Genomic DNA, 22,375 nt, shown 5'->3' on the forward strand with positions numbered 1-22,375 from the left:
ATGAATGGGAGAAAGGGATAGAGAAAAAAGGAGAAAAGGAAAGAGAGAGGAGAGGAAAGACAGAAGTCACCCAAACCAAGAAGAGGCAGAGATTTAAGTCAAAAGTTATCCCAAGAGGCTGGGTGGTGTCACATCTGGTTGAGAGCATATGTTACAATGTGTGAGGACCCTGGTTCAAGCCCCTGGCCCCACCTTCAGGGAGAAGCTTCACAAGTGGTGAAGCAGGGCTGCAGGTGTCTCTCTGTCTTTTTCCCTCTCTATATCCCCCTTCCTCTTGATTTCTGGCTAAAGATAATCTAAAAAGAAAAAAAAAAAAAAAAAAAAAAAAATATATATATATATATAAAGTTATGGGCAGGGAAGACATCATAATGGTTATGCAAACATATTCTCATGCCTGAAGCTCCTAAGTCCCAGGTTCAATCCCCCGCACCACCATAAGCCACAGCTGAGCAGTGTTCTGGTGTTTCTCTGTGTGTGTGTGTGTGTGTCTCTCTCTCTCTCTGCAACTCTCTCAAAAATAAAATAAATAAAATTAAAAAGAAAAAGAAAAAGTTATCCCAATACAAATATAAGGGTGTGGGGAGGGGGGTCAGGAAGACAGTGCTGGGGCAGTACACTAGATTTTCATGCTTGAGGTCCCAGAGACCCCAGGCTCAACCCCTGGGAGCACCAAACATCTAGAGCTGAGTAGTGCTCGGGCCTCTCTCCACACGCACCTCTCAGGAAAATTAACACATTAATTTTAATTCACTGATGACATATTTCATCTGATATAGTTGTTTGAAGCCAAGTTGTCTATCAGAGCTATTAAAAATCATTCAGTAGGGGGTCGGGCGGTGGCGCAGCGGGTTAAGCGCATGTGGCGCAAAGCGCAGGGACCGGGGTAAGGATCACGGTTCGAGCCCCTGGCTCCCCACATGCAGGGGAGTCGCTTCACAGGCGGTGAAGCAGGTCTGTAGGTGTCTGTCTTTCTCTCCCCCTCTCTCTGTCTTCCCCTCCTCTCTCCATTTCTCTCTGTCCTATCCAACAACGAATTGCATCAACAAGGGCAATAATAATAGCCACAACGAAGCTACAACAAGGGCAACAAAAGGGGGAAAAAAATGGCCTCCAGGAGCGGTGGATTCATGGTGCAGGCACCGAGCCCAGCAATAACCCTGGAGGAGGGGAAAAAAAAAAAAAATCATTCAGCAGGGAGTTGGGCGGTAGTTCTGCAAGTTAAGCGCACATGGCGCAAAGTTCAAGGACCAGCGTAAGGATCCCGGTTCGAGCCCCTGGCTCCCCACCTGCAGGGGGGTCGCTTCACAGGTGGTGAAGCAGGTCTGCAGGTGTCTATCTTTCTTTCCCCCTCTCTGCCTTCCCCTCCTTTCTCCATTCCTCGCTGTCCAATCAACAACATTGACATCAACAACAACAACAATAATAATAATAATAAACAAGGGCGACAACAGGGAAAATAATAAAAATAGAAAAAAATTTAAAAGGGGGTCGGGCGGTGGCGCAGTGGGTTAAGAATACGTGGCGCAAAGCACAGGGACCTGCGTAAGGATCCCGGTTCGAGCCCCGGCTCCCCACCTGCAGGGGAGTCGTTTCACAGGTGGTGAAGCAGGTCTGCAGGTGTCTGTCTTTCTCTCCCCTTTCTCTCTGTCTTCCCCTCCTCTCTCCACTTCTCTCTCCTATCCAACAACAAAGCAACGTCAACAGTGGCAATAATAACCGCAACGAGGCTGCAACAACTAGGGCAACAAAAAAAGGGAAAAATGGCCTCCAGGAGCGGTGGATTCATGGTGCAGGCACCGAGCCCAGCAATAACCCTGGAGGAAAAAAAAAAAATTTTTTTTAATTAAAATCATGGGAGTCGGGCTGTAGTGCAGCAGGCTAAGCGCATGTGGCGCAAAGCACAAAGACCGGCATAAGGATCCCGGTTCGAGCCCCCGGCTCCCCACCTGCAGGGGGGTCGCTTCACAGGCGGTGAAGGGGGTCTGCAGGTGTCTATCTTTCTCTCCCTCTCTCTGTCTTCCCCTCCTCTCTCCATTTCTCTCTGTCCTATCCAACAACGACAACAACAATAATAACTACAACAATAAAACAACAAGGGCAACAAAAGGGAATAAATAAAATAAATATAAAAAAAATTAAAATCATTCAGTAGGGAGTTGGGCGGTAGCACAGTGGATTAAGCGCACTTGGTGCAAAGCCTAAGGATCCTGGTTCGAGCCCCCAGCTCCCCACCTGCAGGGGAGTCGCTTCACAGGAGATGAAGCAGGTCTGCATGTGTCTGTCTTCCTCTCCCCCTCTTTGTCTTCCCCTCCTCTCTCCATTTCTTTCTTGTCTTATCTAACAATGATGACATCAATAGCAACAACAATAAAAAACAAGATCAACAAAAGGGAAAATAAGTAAATACAAAGATTTTTTTGAAAATCATTCCGTAGTATAAATATTTATGGAAAACTGTTTAAGGGTCAATCTAGCATTTATACAATTCATAGTGTTTTAAGCAACTTTAAGTCTCATCCTTATAATGCAGTCGACAAGGCTTCTGGCAATCAGCAGCAAAAATTTCTCCTATCACATGAAAATTAAAAAAAAAAATTCCAACTTAAACAAAAATATCAACATCAGCTAAAAGCAAAGCCATGCAAGCTTATTATATCTTTTTTTTACAAGCTTATTATATCTTCACAGGATTAAAAAAAAAAAAAAGATATATTAGGTAGGGGTAGATAGCACAATGGCTATGCAAAGAGACACTCATGCCTGAGGCTCCAAAGTCCCAGGCTCTATGCCCCACAATACCATAAACCAGAGCTGAAGAGTGCTCTGGTTAAAATAAATAAATAAATAAATAAATAAATAAATAAATAAATAAATAAATAATAAAACTGTGGAGGGTAGATAGCATAGTGGTTATGCAAACAGAATCTCATGCCTGAGGCTCCAAAGTCCCAGGTTCAAGCCCCTGTACTACCATAAGCCAGAGCTGAATAGTGCTCTGGTTAAAAAAAAAATTAAATTGAAAATAAATAAGTAAATAATAACATTTTAAAAAAGATATATTTACCTTCTGCTATATTCTTTGTTACTTATTTGTTTGTTTATAACCAGAGCACTGCTCAGCTCCGGGTTATGGCGCTCCTGGGGACTGAACTCTGGGACTTTCGGTGTCTCAGGCATGAAAGGCTTTTTGCATGACATTGTGCTATTCCCCACCCCACCCCACCCCAGCCTCTTATGGAAAAATTCTAATAGGATTATATTTTATACATTGGTTATATCACTAATTATTCATTGTATTGAATATTTTTCTTCCTTTGGACCACACAGATATGATTGATTTCATCGCTCCTGAGCCTAGTTTTACATTCTTTCTATTCTAGATAGACAGACAGACAGACAGAAAGGAGGGGTTGGGGAATGACAGCACCACTTCACCATCTATGGAACTTTCCGCAGGCCTCCAGTGTTCCAAAGTGGTGCCCAATGGTGGCTTGAACCCAGACTTTGACACCTTGTAAGGTGTACAAGTAGCCAGGTGTGTTAACTCTTGGTGGCTAATTATTTGTTTTAAATTGAATATATATGCCTGTGATTTTGTTGATCTATACATTCAGAAGTTAATTAAGGTTTTTTTAAAAAAATATTTATTTACCCCCACCTGCAGGGGAGTCCCTTCACAGGCGGTGAAGCAGGTCTGCAGGTGTCTATCTTTCTCTCCTCCTCTCTGTCTTCCCCTCCTCTCTCCATTTCTCTCTGTCCTATCCAACAACAACAATAATAAAACAACAAGGGCAACAAAAGGGAATAAATAAAATAAATTAAAAAAATTTTTTTTTTAATTTATTTACTTACTTATTCCCTTTTGTTGCCCTTGTTTTACTGTTGTCATCTTTGTTGGATAGGACAGAGAGAAATGGAGAGAGGAGGGGAAGACAGAGAGGGGGAGAGAAAGATAGACACCTGCAGACCTGCTTCACCGCTTGTGAAGTGACGCCCTTGCAGGTGGAGAGTCGGGGAACTGGGATCCTTATGCTGGTCCTTGCGCTTTAACCCGCTGTGCTACTGCCCAACTCCCTGTTAACTGAGTTTTTGAGAAAGGGCATGATATATTCTTCTATGTTTTTCTATGCAAAAATGTATCCATTTTTTATTTGTCTGTTTGTTTGTTTGCTTTAAATATTTTTATTTATTATTGGATAGAGGCAGAGAAATCGAGAAGGAGGAGATAAGAGAGACACAGACACCTGCAGCCCTGCTTCACCACTCATGAAGCTTTCCCCTGCAGGTGGGGACCGGGGACTTGAACCCAGGTCCTTGCGCACTGTAGTGTGTGCGCTTAACCTGTTTGTTTGTTTTTTAACCAGAGCACTGCTCAGCTCTGGTTTATGTTGGTGGGGAATTGAGCCTGGGACTTTGGAGCCTCAGGCATGTGAGTCTCTTTGCATAACCATTAAGCTATCTACCCCCCCCCCAATGATTTTTTTTTTTACTACAAATAATTAAAAACTGGGGGACCAGGTGATAGCTCGTTCTAAGGGAGGAAATACACTTTGTTGTGCAGAGGATAAAGGTTTGAATCTCACTGCGAAATGGAAACTGTAGACTAGGGGAGGCTCAGGTTCTGTGATGTGCCCCTGGGCCCTGCCTCACGACCCCCCCCCCCACACACACACACACACAGCCCTCTGTGTGTTTACCCGAAAAGCTTAACATGGAAAAATCGAGGGAGGACGCATAGTAGCACATCTGCTAGGACACACACATCACAGGGCACAAGGTACAGTGCACAATATCCCCCCCGCCCCCCTGCAGCAGGAAAGCTTTGTGAGCAGGCAAGCAGTGCTACAGGCCTCTCTGTCTCTCACTCTGTCTTCTCTCCCTCTACCCTTCTCCCTCTTCCTTCTCACTTTGTCTATCTCTTTCCAAAATAAATAAATAAATAAATGTTAATTTTTTAAAGAAACAGAAAGAAAAATCAGGACAGATGGAATCATGCATGTATAAGGTTCCAGTGACTCACACACACACACACACACACACACACAACTGGCATGCACACAATTATGCATTATGTCCATAGTGAAGATTTACCATCCATTTAATCAAAATAATATTATTTTACAATTAGAAAAGTTCATTTGAGGGCAAGGGGAGATAGCATAATGGTTATGCAAAGAGACTCTCGTGACTGGGGCTCCTAAGTCACAGGTTCAATTTCCCACCCCATCATAAGCCAGAGCTGAGTAGTTCTCTGGTTTAAAAAAAAAAAAAAAAAGTCTGTTTGCTAGGATTCAGCATTTCATTTTCTCTTGCAATGATTCAAAAAGTAAATCAAGGTGGGGGTTGGCTGGTGGTGGGTGCACGTGGCTGAGTGCACCAGTTATAATGCCAAGGACCTGGGTTCAAATTCCCAGTCCCCACTTGCAGGAGGGAACCTTCAACAGCAGTGAAGCAGTAATGCAGGTCTTTCTCTCTTTCCTCCCTCTCCCCCCAACAACTCCCCTACCACTCACAGTTTCTCTCTGCCCTATCAAGTAAGTAATTTTTAAAAGAGCAGTTTGGTTACAAAAAATAAATCAAGAGCCATTAGAATCAAATGTATTCTTAAAAGTAATATAAAACCTGAAGTTGGCAAAAAATGTTATAGCATTAGATAAATGAGAGAACCCCCTGGAACAAAAGGTGCCAAAGATTCATTATTCAAATGTAAGTAATAAATGAAATTTGGAAGCTTTTTGAAAAATGATTTCCATATCCATTTAGAGAATCTCCCTGAGCTTAATGCATGCCAGACTGTCACATTATAACTGGGAAAAGAAATTTCTTCACTGCACAAAAGAGCTGATTCATTTCTCCATCACTTCATTACACAAGGCTAGCAATTTTTTCCTCCTCACATTCACAGAGCAACTTCTGTAACTGAGCTGTTAGTCCAGAGCCAGGCTACCTGTAGAAGAGGGACAGCGGAGAAGATTACCTCTGTCAGAGGCCTGTTCATATGGAGAAGCAGGTGGGAGAACCTTCCTTCGAACCAGGGTGAGTTGGACCACTTGCCCTGCATTTCGTAACACGTCAACAACATCCTGGTTGGCAAAACCCTGAATGTTGACACCATCAACCTAAAACATTAAGAAACGCACTGAGCAGAGGTTTCAAGACAGCTACGATTCTAAAACCTGGCATGGCAGAATAAAGTTAGGCAATTCCTTTCATTATTAAAAAAAAAAAAAAGTAAGTTATTAGACCTAGGAGAGTATTTTTTTGAATATGGACACAGAACTAGCTGTAAAATATACTGACAAACTCCCTAAAGAAAGAAAGAAAGAAAGAAATTTCAAATTTGAAGTCTCAAATCACACAGCCCGAGAGACAGGACCTCGTAGTATTTGAAATTCAAAACGCCGCAGTAGATAGTCTGATTATCAAACTTAGTTCTTGAGCTGTACCCAGAGAGACCGCTACTATTGTGTTGAAGTGGTCACTTGGAATTTCAGCCCTTGTATCATATCGCAGTGTGGTGTTTTTCCAGAAGAAACAAACTGACCACCCTCTGTGAGGTCTTCTCATGTGACAAGGAAATGTATAAAAGAAAGGTATTTGCAGGTTCAAATCAATTTCGACTGTATATTTCGGAAGTCTACTAGGACCAGTCAGTCAACTTTCTCAATCTCCTGCAAACTTGTCAAACCATGACTTTCAGGTTTCCCATCTGCTTCTCAAAAGTAACAAACCATTCCTAAGCCGGATAAAGTAGATCCAAGTATCACGAAAGCAGCTTCCTTAAGTGGTCTCGTAGGATAAAGACTCAAATTATACCGGGGGACCAAGAGGTGGTGTACCTGTGGAGCACACATGTTAAAGTGCACAAGGACCCAGGTTCAAGCCTCCTGGTTACTACGTGAAGGGAGAAAGCTTCACAAGTGGTGAAGCAGGGCTTCAGGGATCTCTCTCCCTTTCTGTCTTCCCCTTCCTCTCAACTTCTGACTGCCTCTATCCAATAAATAAAGATAATAAAAAAAATTTCAAAGGTTCAAATCTTTTCCATGAAAACCACTAAATAAAAGGTATTCATGTGGATAAATTTGTGCTAGAGGAAAAATCAACCAATATAATAAAATGCAATTACTATATCCCCAATGTAGAATATATATATATATATGTATATATTACATATAATATATAAAATATAATACAATATATTTTGTATGCACTGAAAATTAATGTGAGTAGAAAAAGCTACTTCCACACAAGTGGGTAAGTTTAAAGAACTAAGAGAGATGCTCAGAAAGTGTTGTCTAGAAAAATACTGGAGCATTTTTCAAATATATATTTATTTTTCCTGTCAGTATGATCAGTAATTTCTTTCTTCTCAGGTAGAAAAAAATAGGCCTAAGCATCTAAATTAGTGAGATTTCAATATACCAAGAAGTATTTTTTTTAAATATTACAAAGAATACATATTGTCACTCTTCTCTCATACCTATTATTTAAAAAAAAAAAAAAAAAAAAAAAAAAAAGGTTATTTCCCTACCACCACCACAGTTACTTACAGCAATTATTTGGTCATTCACTTGAATTTGGCCATTGTAGTATGCTGCACTGTCAGGGAGTATACTTTTCACATAAATCCCTGAGGCTTCTCCTGAGGTACACAAAACATATGGAAAAGAAAACTCTAATTAGGCCTTGATTGCAAAATTCCTACCAAGAGGTTAATTACCTAAAGGGCTGAGTGGAGGAGGGATAAATAAAATTTTGAACATGAGCAGAGAAATCTATGGACGCCTTCACCATTGCAGCTGACCTGAATTCAAACTGATCTGACTGATGATTGCTCTTCTGGAAAAAATGATCACTAAAGGAGTCTTGATGGAACGCACTGCAGTTATCAGCCGGTATGCGCGCGTCTAGGTAAAGCCTAAACAAACCTCTTCTCTTGGTCTATCTCCCTTCTCATTGCTGACTTGGTATAAACCTTCATCATTTTTCATCTGTACCATGACAAGAGTCATCTAGCAAGCCTTCCTGCCTAAAAATTTCATTTGCCACTCACTTTCGTTTCTTGTTTTTTTTCCTTCTTTTCATCGCCAGAGTTTCACTGCTCCAAACTGACTTTTGCATACTAAAAGGATCAGACAGAAAGACACCACAGTAGCACAGCTTCCCCGAGTACAGGAGGGGCTGGGCTCAAATCTCTGTGGCCTACAAAGTTAAAAACCCAAACCATATTCGGGGAGTCCTGAGATTCCCAAGCAGACATGATGGGCCTAGAACTTGAATAAATCCCTCTCTCCATTGTTACCGGTCATCTCTTTCAGGAACAACAAAACAGACCCTTTTGTGGGACCCCATAGGACCTTGTCCTCAACTTGGATCAACAATGGTAGAGAATGTTCCATTCTCCAAAGGGAGGCTGGACAATATACTCTATGCTACACCTGAGGAAGATGGGTCCAGATATTTGGGCAGTTTGGAACGTTCCTACTCATGACCACAGAATGTGAGCTTGGATCTACAGGGATGCAGAGGTCACATAGGCTCCTAAGCTGAATATGGGCCCCAGATCACATCAAATCAATGGAATTTACAGTCAACAATATTTATACACCTTTCCCATATTTGGGAGCTACTCTCTTCCCTGATCCAGCTTTCTGGTCCTTTTTCCAGCCATGACATCATCTCCCCTGACAATAACTTGGATCCACCTGCATATCAGATGTCAGGCTCAGGGGAAAAAAAAAGGTGGCTACAGGTCCTATGGAATATAATTAAAATATGCCTACTAGCTATCTACAAAACGGAGACACCCCCCCACCCCACCCCAAACTCTTCATCTGCACTATTCCAACCCTTAGGTTCATGATTAGTTGACAACTTGTTTGGCTTTGTATTCTTTTCAGCCACAAGGTTCCAGATGTTACCATGATGCCAACTGGACTTCCCTGGACAAATGACCCCACCAATGTGTCCTGGAACTCTTGATTCCCCAGAGCCCTGCCCCACTAGGGAAAGAGACAGACAGGTTAGGAGTCTGGATCCACCTTCCAACTCCCATGTTCAGCAGGGAAGCAATTACAGAAGCCAGACCTTCCACCTTCTGCATCCCACAATGACCCTGGGTCCATGCTCCCAGAGGGATAAAGAATAGGAAAGCTATCAGGGGATGGGAGGGGATACGGAGTTCTGGTGGAGGGAACTGTGTAGAGTTGTAGCTCTCTTATCCTATGGTTTTGTCAGTTTTTACTTTTTATTTAAAAAAAAAAAAAAGCACCATACCCAATCAGCTATCTGGATGGCCCTACTTGTATCATTTCCCTAAACATGCAGAAGATAAAGAGGCGCATCATCTGAGAAAGCTGACTTAATATTAGCTGTAAGGAACGACTTTGACAGGAGATGGGTGGTGGCGCACCTGGTTGAGCTCATGTATTATTACAAGGCACAAGGACCTGGGTCCGAGCCCCGGTCCCCACCTGCAGGGGGAAAGCTTCGCAAGTGGTGAAGCAGGGCTGCAGGTGTCTCTTGTCTCTCTCCCTCTAGATTTCTGGCTGTCTATCCAATAAAGACTAACGAAAAATTTAAAAGAGAAAGAACGAATGAACTTCATTGAGGGGGCCGGGTGGTGGCAGCAGCGGGTTAGGTGCATGTGGCGTGAATCGAAAGGACTGAATTGAGGATCATGGTTCGAGCCCCCCGGCTCCCCCACCTGCAAGGGGTCACTTCAAAAGTGCTGAAGCAGGTCTGCAAGTGCCTTCCTCTCCTCCTCTCTGTCTTACCCTCCTCTCTCCATCTCTCTCTGTCCTATCCAACAAAAATGACATTAATAACAATAATAATAACCACAACAACGATAAAACAACAAGGACAACAAAAAGGGAAAAAAAAATACTCTCCAGGAGCATTGTATTCGTGGTGTAGGCACCGAACCTCAGGAATAACCCTGCAGGCAAAAATAAATAAATAAAATAAAATAAAAAGAAGTAACTGAGGGGTCTGGGAGGTAGCGCAGCAAGTAAAGTGCACGTGGCACGAAGCGCAAGGACCTACGTAAGGATCCCGGTTCCAGCCCTTGGCTCCCCACCTGTGTGTGTGGGTGGGTGGGGTCACTTCCCAAGCAGTGAAGCAGCTCTGCAGGTCTGTCTTTCCCTTCCCTTCCTCTTTTTATTTCTCTCTGCTCTATCCAACAAGGGGAGCAACAAAAAAAATTGGAAAAAAATATCCTCCAGGAGCAAGTGGACTCATAGTGCAGGCACAGGGGAGCCCGAGCGATAACCCTGGAGGCAAAAAGAAAAAGAAAAAAAAAAGAACTTTCACATCACAAAGTATAACATCTAAACAGAACAAATGTTAGATTGTTCTTCTTTTCTCTCTCTCTCTCTCTCTCTCTCTCTTTTTTTTTCAGAAACATATTACATCATTGTGGAAAAAAGATTAGAAGGGAAAATTAGAAAATGAAAAAAGCAGAACTCTAAATGATTTTATTTTATTTTTTTTTCCTTTTTTTTTTTTTTATTCTCCCCACCCACCCACCCCAGAGTCTTTTACTTTGGTGCAATACGCCAATTCCATTTCAGGTTCGACTTGTGTTTTCTTTTCTGATCTTGTTTTTCAACTTCGGCCTGAGAGTGAGATCATCCCGTATTCATCCTTCTGTTTCTGACTTATTTCACTCAACATGAATTTTTCAAGGTCCATCCAAGATCGGCTGAAAACGGTGAAGTCACCATTTTTTACAGCTGAGTAGTATTCCATTGTGTATATATACCACCACTTGCTCAGCCACTCCTCTGTTGTTGGACACCTGGGTTGCTTCCAGGTTTTGGCTATTACAAATTGTGCCGCCAAGAACATATGTGTACACAGATCTTTTTGGATGGGTGTGTTGGGTTCCTTAGGATATATCCCCAGGAGAGGAATTGCAGGGTCATAGGGTAGGTCCATTTCTAGCCTTCTGAGAGTTCTCCAGACTGTTCTCCACAGAGGTTGGACCAATTGACATTCCCACCAGCAGTGTAGGAGGGTTCCTTTGACCCCACACCCTCTCCAGCATTTGCTGCTGCTACCTTTTCTGATGTGTGACATTCTCACAGGAGTGAAGTGATATCTCATTGTTGTCTTGATTTGCATTTCTCTGACAATCAGAGACTTGGAGCATTTTTTCATGTGTTTCTCGGCCTTTTGGATCTCTTCTGTGGTGAATATTCTGTCCAAGTCCTCCCCCCGTTTTTGGATGGGGTTATTTATTGTCTTGTTGTTGAGTCTGGCAAGCTCTTTATATATGTTGGTTATTAAACTCTTATCTGATGTATGACATGTAAAGATCTTCTCCCATTCTGTGAGGGGTCTCTTGGTTTGGGTAGTGGTTTCTTTTGCTGTGAAGAAGCTTTTTAATTTGATGTAGTCCCATAGGTTTATACTTGCCTTAGTCTTCTTTGTAATTGGATTCATTTCATTGAAAATGTCTTTAAAATTTATAAGGAAAAGAGTTCTGCCAATATTTTCCTCTAAGTATTTGATAGTTTGTGGTCTAACATCCAAGTGCTTGATCCACTTGGAATTTACTTTTGTAGTTGGTGAAATAAGAGTGATTCAGTTTCATTCTTCTGCATGTTTCAACCCATTCTTTCCAACGCCATCTAAATGATTTTATTTTTTACACTGAGATGGAGTTAGAGTATTTTCTGTAGGGAGCTAGGCAGTGGCACACCTGGTTAAGTGCACACACTAGGGTGTGCAAGGTCCTGCGTTCAAGCCCCTGGTCCCCATCTGCAGGGGGAAAGCTTCATGAGTGGTGAAGCAGGGCTGCAGGTGTCTCTCTGTCTCTCTCCATCTCTGTCTTCCCTTCCCCTCAATTTCTCTCTATATTTATCCAATAATAAATAAATAAAGTTTTAAAAAATATATTTTCTGGGAGTCAGGCGGTAGTGCAGCAGGTTAAGTGCTGGTGACGCAAAGCACAAGGACCAGCTAAGGATCCCTGTTTGAGCCCCCGGCTCCCCACCTGCAGGGGAGTCGCTTCACAGGCGGTGAAGCAGATCTGCAGGTTTTCTCTCTTTCTCTCCCCCTGTCTTCCTCTCCTCTCTCCATTTCTCTCTATTCTATCCAACAACAACATCAATAACAACAACAATAATAACTACAACAAGAGCAACAAAAGGGAATAAATAAAAAAATATATTTAAAAAAAATATACATATATTTTTTTTCTGTAGAAGAAAAATAGCAGCTGGGGGAGGAAGCACAATAGGCAGAATGTAGGATCTGCGTATCTGAGGCCCTGGGTTCGATTTCTAGCACCTCATATGCCAGAGCAGGACAGCAGTGTCTTTCTCTTTCTCTTTCACCCTGCCATCTCTCATGAAATAAATCTACTTCAAGCAAATAAACACAGAAACAACGGATTCTCACTGCCTATATAATAAAATGAAAATTTCTTTGACTCTGCCCCCTCACTTTAAAAAAAAAATGCTGTATTTGAGCGGTAGCGCAGGGACCAGTGTAAGGGTCCCAGTTCGAGCCCCCAGCTCCCCACCTGCAGGGGAGTCACTTCACAGGCGGTGAAGCAGGTATGTAGGTGTCTGTCTTTCTCTCCCCGTCTTCCCCGCCTCTCTCCTATCCAACAACAACGACGATGACATCAACTACAATAACTACAGCAACAATAAAAAAAAATTATAGGTCAGGGAGCTGGGTGGTAGCACAGTGGGTTAAGCGCTGGTGGCGCAAAGCTCAAGGACTGGCATAAGGATCCCAGTTCAAGCCATAGTCCATAGATATTTAGTGATTCTTTGGTGCCTCTCTTTTCTCCCTTGACTGCTCACACTTTCTAAAAGGTTATTAAAAAACGGCCAGGAGGGAATTCCGCAATGTTGCAAAACAGGTAACCTAACCGGAGTCAGTCCATGACACCCCATTAAAAGAAAAAAAAGGGGGGGGGGAATGAGGGAACATATAGAGTTTTTAAATGTTCTACATGTTGGATTCATCACTGTCCCCCATATAGTCCCAAAAACTTTCTCTTGAGGGTTAAAAAAAAAAAAAGGTGAGATGATTTTTTTCCTTGTCAGGGCATTACTACTCCAAGCCCACTTTTACAGATACCAAGAGAGGTGGGGAGACACAACAGATCTGTTGACACAGCAGTGAAGCTTTCCCTACTGCTACTGTGTTCCTAGGAAATGTAGTAGGGCCTTGAACTTGGGTCACATGCAAGGCAAAACAGGCCCTCGCCAGGCTGAAATGACTTTTTTTTTCTTTTCCCTTTGTTGCCCTTGTTGTTTTTCATTGTTATTGTTGGTGTTGTTGATGTCGTCGTTGTTGGATAGGACAGAGAGAAACGGAAAGAGGAGGGGAAGACAGAGAGGGGGAGAGAAAGACAGACACCTGCAGACCCCCTTCACCGCCTGTGAAGCGACTCCCCTGCAGGTGGGAAGCCCAGGGCTCGAACTGGGATCCTTCCACCCGCCCTTGCACTTCCCGCTGCGCTACCGTCGGACTTCCCTCTTATTTTTTTCAATTATTATTATTTTTATTTATTTATTGGATAGAGACCGCCAGAAATTGAGAGGGGAGGGGGAGATAGCGAAGGAAAGAGGCAGAGAGACACCGGCAGCCCTGCTTCACCACTTGCAAAGCTTCCCCCCTGTAGGTGGGGCCTGGGGGTTCGAACCCCAGTCCTTGTGCATTATAACGTGTGCGCTCAACCAGGTACGCCACCACCCGGCCCCTGAAATGATTCTTTACTCAACAGCATAAACATCAAATTTTCTAAGTAGTCTATCAGTTACTCGCTTTCCTTTGAACTCTGTATATATACATTGTTTCAGTTTACAAGAGCACCTGAAAACTTAGTATAATAAATGTCATGAGTTTAGGAACTAAATCACTTCTTGATTCAGACAGCATATTAACTGCTACTCAATATAGATTTTTTTTTTCCAACATTATTATACAATCCATACTTAGCTCTTTTGGGACTCATTTGAATTTTGAACCTAAAAAAAGGTAGCACTTAGAAAAATCTAAAGATATGAATGCAGTTATTCCATTAGGCTAAAATAGCACAAGGTGGTCTGACATGAATTTCGTTCAGAACTTTGAATACATTAGCACTCATAATCCTTCCACCTGCAAGATAATAATTAACAAGTAAATTCCCTAATCTTTTTTCTTTAAAAACCTAGAACATTTCATAACTCTACATTTCAAGAGTTACTAGGAAATATTTGTGAGGAAGATTCATCTTTCTTTAAGCTTATAATGTCAGAGTAACTCTTTTGGCGTCTGTTTGCTTTTGTCCTCCTCCTCCCTACCCCCCAATGGCTAGGCTCTGTGTCAGAAGTATCAACATTGAACCTGGGGGGCTGGGGAGATGGCATAATGGTTATGCAAATAACTTTCAACCTGAGGCTGAGAGCTCACAGATTGAATCCCCAGCATGCCCAGAGCTGAACCCAGGACGTCTGGTGCCTTAGACCTAGAAGTCTATTATGTTACTACCTCCCTAGTCCTCTTAACAATAAATTATCAAAGATTTGGCAGTAGTTGAGACAGCATTGCTTAGAATTCTTGGGCCATGAATTTATTCTTAAAGTATACTTCCTTTAGGGTGGGGGAGATAGCATAATGGCTAAGCAAAGAGACTCTCATGCCTGGAGGCTCCGAAGTCCCAAATTCAATCCCTCCAGTATCACCATAAGCCAGAGATGATGAACAGTGCTTTGGTAAAATGAGATTATATATGTTATATATTCTATATAACATATATACGGTATGTATTATATATATAATACATAACATATATAGTATACATTATATTATAATATATATTCCTTTTTTAATTTTTTTATATTTATTTTCCCTTTTGTTGCCCTTGTTTTTTATTGTTGTTGTGGTTATTATTGATGTCATTGTTGTTGGATAGGACAGAGAGAAATGGAGACAGGAGGGGAAGACAGGGATGAGGAGAGAAAGACAGACACCTGCAGACCTGCTTCACCACCTGTAAAGCAACTCCCCCCGCAGGTGGGGAGCTGAGGGCTCGAACCCGGATCCTTGTGCTTCGCACTACGTGCGCATAACCCGCTGCTCTACCACCCGACTCCCTAAATATATTCCCTTTATATGAAATCAAAATAATCAAAATATTTGTTTTATATTTTTAACAACTAAACAGAAAAATAAGATTTTGGGTTATTTATAATATGAAACATATGCTGTATCATTTTACTTTATCACAAAGAAAATGTCAAAATATGTAGCTGTTGAAAACCAAATATATCTATCTTAGATCCAAGAAGAGGTATAATTGAAATGTTATATACTGAGTTACACAATTCTTTTGTTAATGACTACCAAGTCAGTTATAAAACAACTGAAACAGAATAGTGATTCTCAGATTACTGAAAGGTAACTGGTTACTATTATACAGTTATGGTTTTATTGATCAATGCTCAAATTAAAATCTGCAGATATTTAATGTTACTGTCTAGAAATTTTGACATGCTCTAGAACTATTTCCAAATAAAAAGCAGAAATGACTCTTTTACCTGTATGAGAGTTTCCGACATAGCCAACAATTCTAATCCCAAGACTCTGTCCATCTTTTTTAACGAGTTCAACATCGTAAGTTTCATGAAGAGCAGAATTTTCCTAAAGGAAAAACAAATTTCATTACATATAATGTATAGCAGAAAAACCCTGCCTTGAGAATTCCTATGAGGCTTTTAGTGAACTGGACAATACCAGGTGTTTGATAAAGATCAATAGCAATGCCTATAACTGCCTAACTATGATTTTCATTAATTATAGCAAAAGTTATTAACATCTGTGTCTTTTGATTTTGATCAGTGTTCTTATCACTGATGATTTTCATATATTTAGTGTCATCTGCAATGAAATGCATGCATGTCTCTTCACCAAGTGAATGAAATAGAAGTAAATATTACTTTCTTTTTTTTTTTTTTTGCCTCCAGGGTTATTGCTGGTGCTTGGTGCCTGCACTATGAATCCACTGCTCCTGGAGGCCATTTTTTCCATTGATGTTACTGTTGCTGTTATAGTTGTTGTTGTTGGATAGGGCAGAGAGAAATTGGGGGGGGGGAAGGGGGGGAGAAAGATAAGACACCTGCAGACCTGCTTCACCACTTGTAGGGGGCCAGAGGCTGAACTGGGATCCTTGCACTAGTCTTCGAACTATGTGTGCTTAACCCAGTACACTACCGCCTGCTCCCCCAAGTATTACTATTCTTCAACTTACAGATGAGTGGTTAGGGTTCAGAAATATTAGATGAGTTAAATGGGGAAGAAAAAAAAAAAAAATCAAACTTGCCTAGTATCTCCTAACTGGGCTTTCCTCTACTGCTTCACTGGTAGAACTGAGGCACACTGTTCACACTAACGTGCTGTTTCCTGGCTGAAGGCATTTCTACTCTCGCAGCGTTTCATATTTGTATTAAACTCAAGACGAGAGAGTGATTTGGATACTCACAGGGCTGGGGCTCTTGGTTACAGCAGGCACAGCGACAGGTAAGGCCGCAGGAATCGGGGGAGTCACAGAGATTTCACCAATCGGGTCTCTTGCAACAAGCATCCTGACTGAATTGCCACAGTTCCTCAGCACCTGAGCAACTTGTTCGCTGGTCATTCCCTGCACATTCGTGCCACCGATCTTCAGAATGTGGTCCCCCGTCTGGAGTCTCCCATCCTTCCATCCAAAAAAGAAACTGATAAACTGGGGGCCGGGTGGTGGCTCACCTGGTTGAGCGCACGTTTGAGCAGGCGTCTATCTCTCTCTCCCCCTCTGTCTTCCCCTCCTCTCTCCATTTCTCTCTGTCCTATCCAACAACGATGACATCAATAACAACAACAGTAACTACAACAACAATAAAAATAAAAACAAGGGCAACAAAAGGGAAAATAAATAAATAAATATTAAAAATATATTTTAAAAAAAGGAGGCAGAGGGGTGCTGGGCAGTGGCACACCTGGCCGCACATGCGCATTACACAGTGCACAAGGACTCAGCTTCAAGCCCCTTGTCCCCACCTACAGGGGTAAAACTTCTCAAGTGGTAAAGAAGCGTCGGAGATGTCTCAGTCTCCCTATTTCCCCCTTTCTTTTACAATTTCTCTCTGTCTCTATCCAATATTTTTCAAAAGAAAATATTTTCCACTTTTTAAAAAAAATATTCATCTTTATCTTACAACAGAGACAGAGAAATCAAGAGGGGGGTGTAGACAAGGAGACAGAGAGACACCTGCAGACCTGCGTCACTGCTCGTGAAGCATCCCCCCCACCACACACACACACACACACACACACACACACACACACCAAGGTGGGGTGCAGGGGCTCAAACCTGGGTCCTTGCGTATTTGGTAGTGTGTGCACTCAAAGAGGTGTGTCACAGCCTAGTCCTCTGATATTTTCTTCTTTCAATTACTTTTTTTTATTATTATTTATTTATTTATTTATTTTCCCTTTTGTTGCCCTTGTTGTTTTATTGCTGTGGTTATTGTTATTGGTGTCGTTCGTCATCGTTGGATAGGACAGAGAGAAATGGAGAGAGGAGGGGAAAACAGAGAAGGGGAGAGAAAGACAGACACCTGCAGACCTGCTTCACCACCTGTGAAAAGACTCCCCTGCAGGTGGGGAGCCAGGGGCTCGAACCTGGATCCTGATGCCGGTCCTTGCGCTTTGCGCCACCTGCGCTTAACCCGCTGCACTACCACCCGGCTCCCTATCACTTACTTTTTAATTGCCACCAAGGATACTGCTGGGTGTCGGGACCTACACAATGAATTCACAATTCCTTGTGGCCATATATTTATATCTGTTTGATAGATATGGAAATTGAAGTGGGGGGGGGGGACACAGAGAGAAAGATGTAACCGCAGCACTGTTCCACCACTCGTGAAACTTCTCCCCTGCAGGTGGGACCAGGAGCTTGAACTTGGGTCCTTGGGCAAGGTAACATGTGCACACTATCAGCTAGCTCCACCATCTGGCCTATTTCCCTTTTTTAGAGAAAAAGAAAAAAAAAAGTATTCATTAATGAATGAGAGAGAGTGAAAGCAAGAAAGCGCATGAGTCAGGGAGATACATAATGGTTATACAATGCCTGAGGCTCTGAAGCCCACAACTGAATCCTTGGGACCACTAGAAGTGAAAGCTGAACACTGCTCTGGTCAGAGAGAGAGAGAGAGAGAGAGAGAGAGAATGGCTAAAGGGAGAGGGGGAGAAACCACTATAGCATTCTGGCATATGCAATACTAGGGATAGAACTCAAGACCTCATGCTTGAGAGTCCAGTGTCATATCCACTAAGCCACTTCCCAGGCCACAAATAGCTGGTTTCACACACACAAAGCGATGGGAGAGCATTTCTCCTTAAAGGCATACATACTTAGTCACTTCCTAGGCACTATTTTTTTCCGTATTTTCTCTCAACTCAAATTTAAAGTGATACAGACAATTTGCATCTGTCATTGAAAGTCAAACATTTTCTTCTTCCAGAAAAACAGGTGTTCTGAGGACTAAGTGCAAAAACAGTCATTAGTCAGACTGACAGGAAAGACACTGAAGTGACAGTTACCCTGTGTCAGTCCAGCAGCCCCGTACAGTGCACAGTACTGGTACTTTATGACTCACATTCTCCTCCTATAGGCTGTCTACTGGGTGGGGGTGCAGGGGGTGGGGGGGTGGGGGGAAGAGCGGAGTCATTTTTTTACTCTTTACCAGAAATCATAAATCAAGGCTAGTCAATAAATACCTATGCCAAAATTCAAAGACAGAGCATGCAAATCAAAACGTTCAAGTGTAAACGTTCATCTACCCAGAATTTTTTTTTTTAACTATCTTTATTTTGTTTGATAGGAACAGCCAGAAATCAAGAGGGAAGGGGATGATAGAGAGGGAGAGAGGCAGAGAGACACGTGCAGCACGACTTCACCACTTGCAAAGCTTCACCCCTGCAGGTGGGGACCAGCGACTTGAACCCGGGTCCTTGAGCACTGCCATGTGTGCGCTCAACCAGGTGCGCCACCACCTGGCCCCCTCCAGAATTTTTTTTTTCTCCTTAATTGCCACCAGGGTTTTCACTGGGGCTCTGTACAGGCACAATAAATCCACCACTCTCGGCGGCCATTTTTAATTTTCCCCTTTTATTTCTGTTATTTTTATTTTTGTTATTGAATAGGAGAGAAAAATTAAGTTGAGTGTCGGGCAGTAGCACAGTGGGTTAAGCGCACATGGTGCAAAGTGCAAGGACCAGCATAAGGATCCCGGTTTGAGCCCCCGGCTCCCCACTTGCAGGGAAGTCGCTTCACAAGCGGTGAAGCAGGTCTGCAGGTGTCTGTCTTTCTCTCCCCCTCTCTGTCTTCCCCTCCTCTCTCCGTTTCTCTCTGTCCTATCCAACAACGACGATATCAGTAACTACAACGATAATTAACTACAACAATAAGACAACAAGGGCAACAAAAGGGAAAATAAATAAATAAATAATTTTTAAAATTTATTTTTTATTTAAGAAAGGATAAATTAACAAAATCATAGGGTAGGAGGGGTACAACTCCACACAATCCTCACCACCCAATCTCCATATCCCATAATAAATAAATATTTTTTAAAAAGAAAAGAAAAATTAAGAGGAGACAGAGGGAGGAAGTCACCTGTAGACCTGCTTCACCTCTCATGAAGCATCCCCCCACCACCGCAGGTGGGGAGTGGGGGCTTGAACCCATGTCCTTAGACATGATAATGCATGCACTTAACTGGGTGCACCACTGCCCAGCCCACAACCCCCATAGATATTTTTTATTCAAAAGAGAAAAGGCGTGCATACAGGCACAGATAGTAGGAAAGGCAGAAAATACATAAGCAGCTGAGGTAACAAGGTATCACACTATTACAATAAAAATACCGGCACTTATAAATGTGTTACTGTTGTTGTTTATGTGGTTGGCAACAAGGTTTTATCCTCCTGACTGACTTTGTCAAACAGAAAATAGAAAGAGACAAAGGAAAACGAGAGAGAGATACCACAGCACATAAAACCTACCCAGTGAAATGAGGGGCGAGGCTTGCACCTGGATTTTAAGCATGACAAAGCAAGCACCCTCTCTGGTGAGCCATCTTGGCAGGTCTCTTTTATATATAATTATTTAAATCCCCCAATATGCTGCTACAAATTATCTTTTCCATTAAAAAAAAAAAAAACTACTTGAAAACGTAAAAAAAAAAAAAAAAATTCAGGCCTGAAGTACAAAAATACAGAACTATCAAATCTTTGAAGATCTGAGCAATAGTTCCCCCTGTACACAGTGCTTCTTATCATATGCCAGGCCTTGGATTCAAGTTCTGACACCAAAAGAGAGGGCCACAAGATCAGGGGGGGACTCCATGGATGATTAAGTGATGCTGTGGTGTCCCTCTCTTCCTCTCTGCCTGCCTCGCTAACTAACTAAAAATGAAAGATTCAAAATAGTCAGCCCAGAAGTAATGACATCACACTTACATGATGCCACATTACTGCACTTAAAACCACACAAAATCCAGACTCCTACCTACCTTCCTCCCTTCCTTCTTTCCTTTCTTTATTGTATATGTATTTACTTATTTACTGCCTCTAGGGTTATCTCTGGGGCTCAGTGCCAGCACTCCAAATCTACTGCTCCTGGTGGCCATTTTATCCCTTGGTGGGTCCTTGCACATAGTACTAGGTGTGTTTAACCAGGTGCACCACTGCCCAGCGCCCAAAACCAGATTTCTCTCTGAAGACCAAAAAGTGACATCAAGCACTTTTACAGCCCAGGAGATAGCACCATGGAGAGAACACTGGAAGCCCAAGTACAAAGTCCCAAGTTGAATACCAAGCACTGAATGAGTAAGAAGGGTGCTCTGCTTAGTCCTCCACCACCCCCCCTTATTAATCAAATAAATCTTAAAAAAAAAAAAAAAGTAATTAAAGTATATTTGAAGCCATACAATTTATAGTGCATGAAACCAAAATGAAAACAAAGGTCAACTTACTCGATCTGCTAATCCTCCGGGAACTATCGTTCTTACAACCACACCACTTGATTTTCCCCCAACTATCCCAAAACCCAATCCAGAGCCGTCATTAATGAGTTCAACATCTTCAACGTGGCCCCAGTACACCTACAAACAAGGGGCGGATAAAAGCCAAAAAATTAGTTCAACATACAGATTCCTACATTCCAATGCAGTGATTTCTAAAGGAAGATACATAACAAATGATATCTTCATGCTACTAACCCAGGTAAATTCTAGATGTTAAAAGCTATGTAAAAGATAGCTATTGTCCTTAAAGTTGATCTAATTTGGTAAATATGTAAACTAAAACAGAAATAATTAACTGTAAGATAGAATATTGGCAGGATATAACATAAGACTATAGCTTTATGAGGACAGAAATGTGCTCTTCCTCAGTCGAAGCTGGTATCTAGAAGACAGTAGGAACCAAGAAACGTGACTATCTGAACTGAAAGAGAATCAGAAAACATTATAAAGACTCTGAGGACAAGTGCGGGCATTGAAACAACACATCACTTCCAATAAGGAATTATGGAAAGTTTCAAGCAAACAGAGTATTTTAAAAGTACAATAAAGAGGAGTCAGACAATAGAGCAGCAGGTGGCGCAAAGCGCAAGGACCAGCATAAGGATCCCAGTTCGAGCCCCCGGCTCCCCACCTGCAGGGGAGTCACTTCACAGGGGGTGAAGCAGGTCTGCAGGTGTCTATCTTTCTCTCCCCCTCTCTGTCTTCCCCATCTCTCTCCATTTCTTTCTGTCCTATCCAACAATGACAACATCAATAACAACAGTAATAACTACAACAATGAAAACAACAAGGGCAACAAAAGGGAATAAATTTTTTTAAAAATTTAATTATAAAAAAAGTACAATAAGGGAGTCGGGCGGTAGTGCAGCAGGTTAAGTGCACATGGCACAAAGCGCAAGGACCAGCTTAAGGATCCCAGTTCGAGCCCCCGGCTCCCCACCTGCAGGGGAGTCACTTCATAGGCGGTGAAGCAGGTCTGCAGGTGTCTGTCTTTCTCTCCCCCTCTCTGTCTTCCCCTCCTCTCTCCATTTCTCTCTGTCCTGTCCAACAATGACAACATCAATAACAACAGCAGCAATAAAAAGACAACAAGGGCAACAAAAGGAAAATAAACAAAATAAAATCTTTTTTTAAAAAAAGTATAATAAAAAAGAGAGAGGGCAGGGGTAGTTAGCATAATGGTTATGCAGACACTCCCATACTTGAGGCTCTGAAGTCCCATGTTCAATTCCCTACACTACCATAAGATAGGCCAGAGCTAGGGGGTCGGGCGGTGGCGCAGTGGGTTAAGC

General features: G+C 42.3%; 1 protein-coding gene across 3 annotated transcripts in view; it reads right to left on the reverse strand.

The window, feature by feature from the left end:
* PATJ (PATJ crumbs cell polarity complex component) overlaps window positions 1-22,375 on the reverse strand; it is a 161,639-nt gene that overhangs the window by 111,376 nt on the left and 27,888 nt on the right. For all 3 annotated transcript variants that reach the window (XM_060206315.1, XM_060206314.1, XM_060206313.1), the window contains 5 exons: window positions 21,033-21,161; window positions 16,493-16,708; window positions 15,552-15,654; window positions 7,554-7,645; window positions 5,981-6,122 (listed from right to left, as the gene is read on the reverse strand). In XM_060206315.1, coding sequence (XP_060062298.1) covers window positions 5,981-6,122; window positions 7,554-7,645; window positions 15,552-15,654; window positions 16,493-16,708; window positions 21,033-21,161 — 682 coding nt within the window. The remainder of the gene's footprint in view (window positions 1-5,980; window positions 6,123-7,553; window positions 7,646-15,551; window positions 15,655-16,492; window positions 16,709-21,032; window positions 21,162-22,375) is intronic.

This window comes from Erinaceus europaeus, chromosome 13 (assembly GCF_950295315.1).
Source record: "Erinaceus europaeus chromosome 13, mEriEur2.1, whole genome shotgun sequence".
Classification (NCBI taxonomy): Eukaryota; Metazoa; Chordata; class Mammalia; order Eulipotyphla; family Erinaceidae; genus Erinaceus; species Erinaceus europaeus.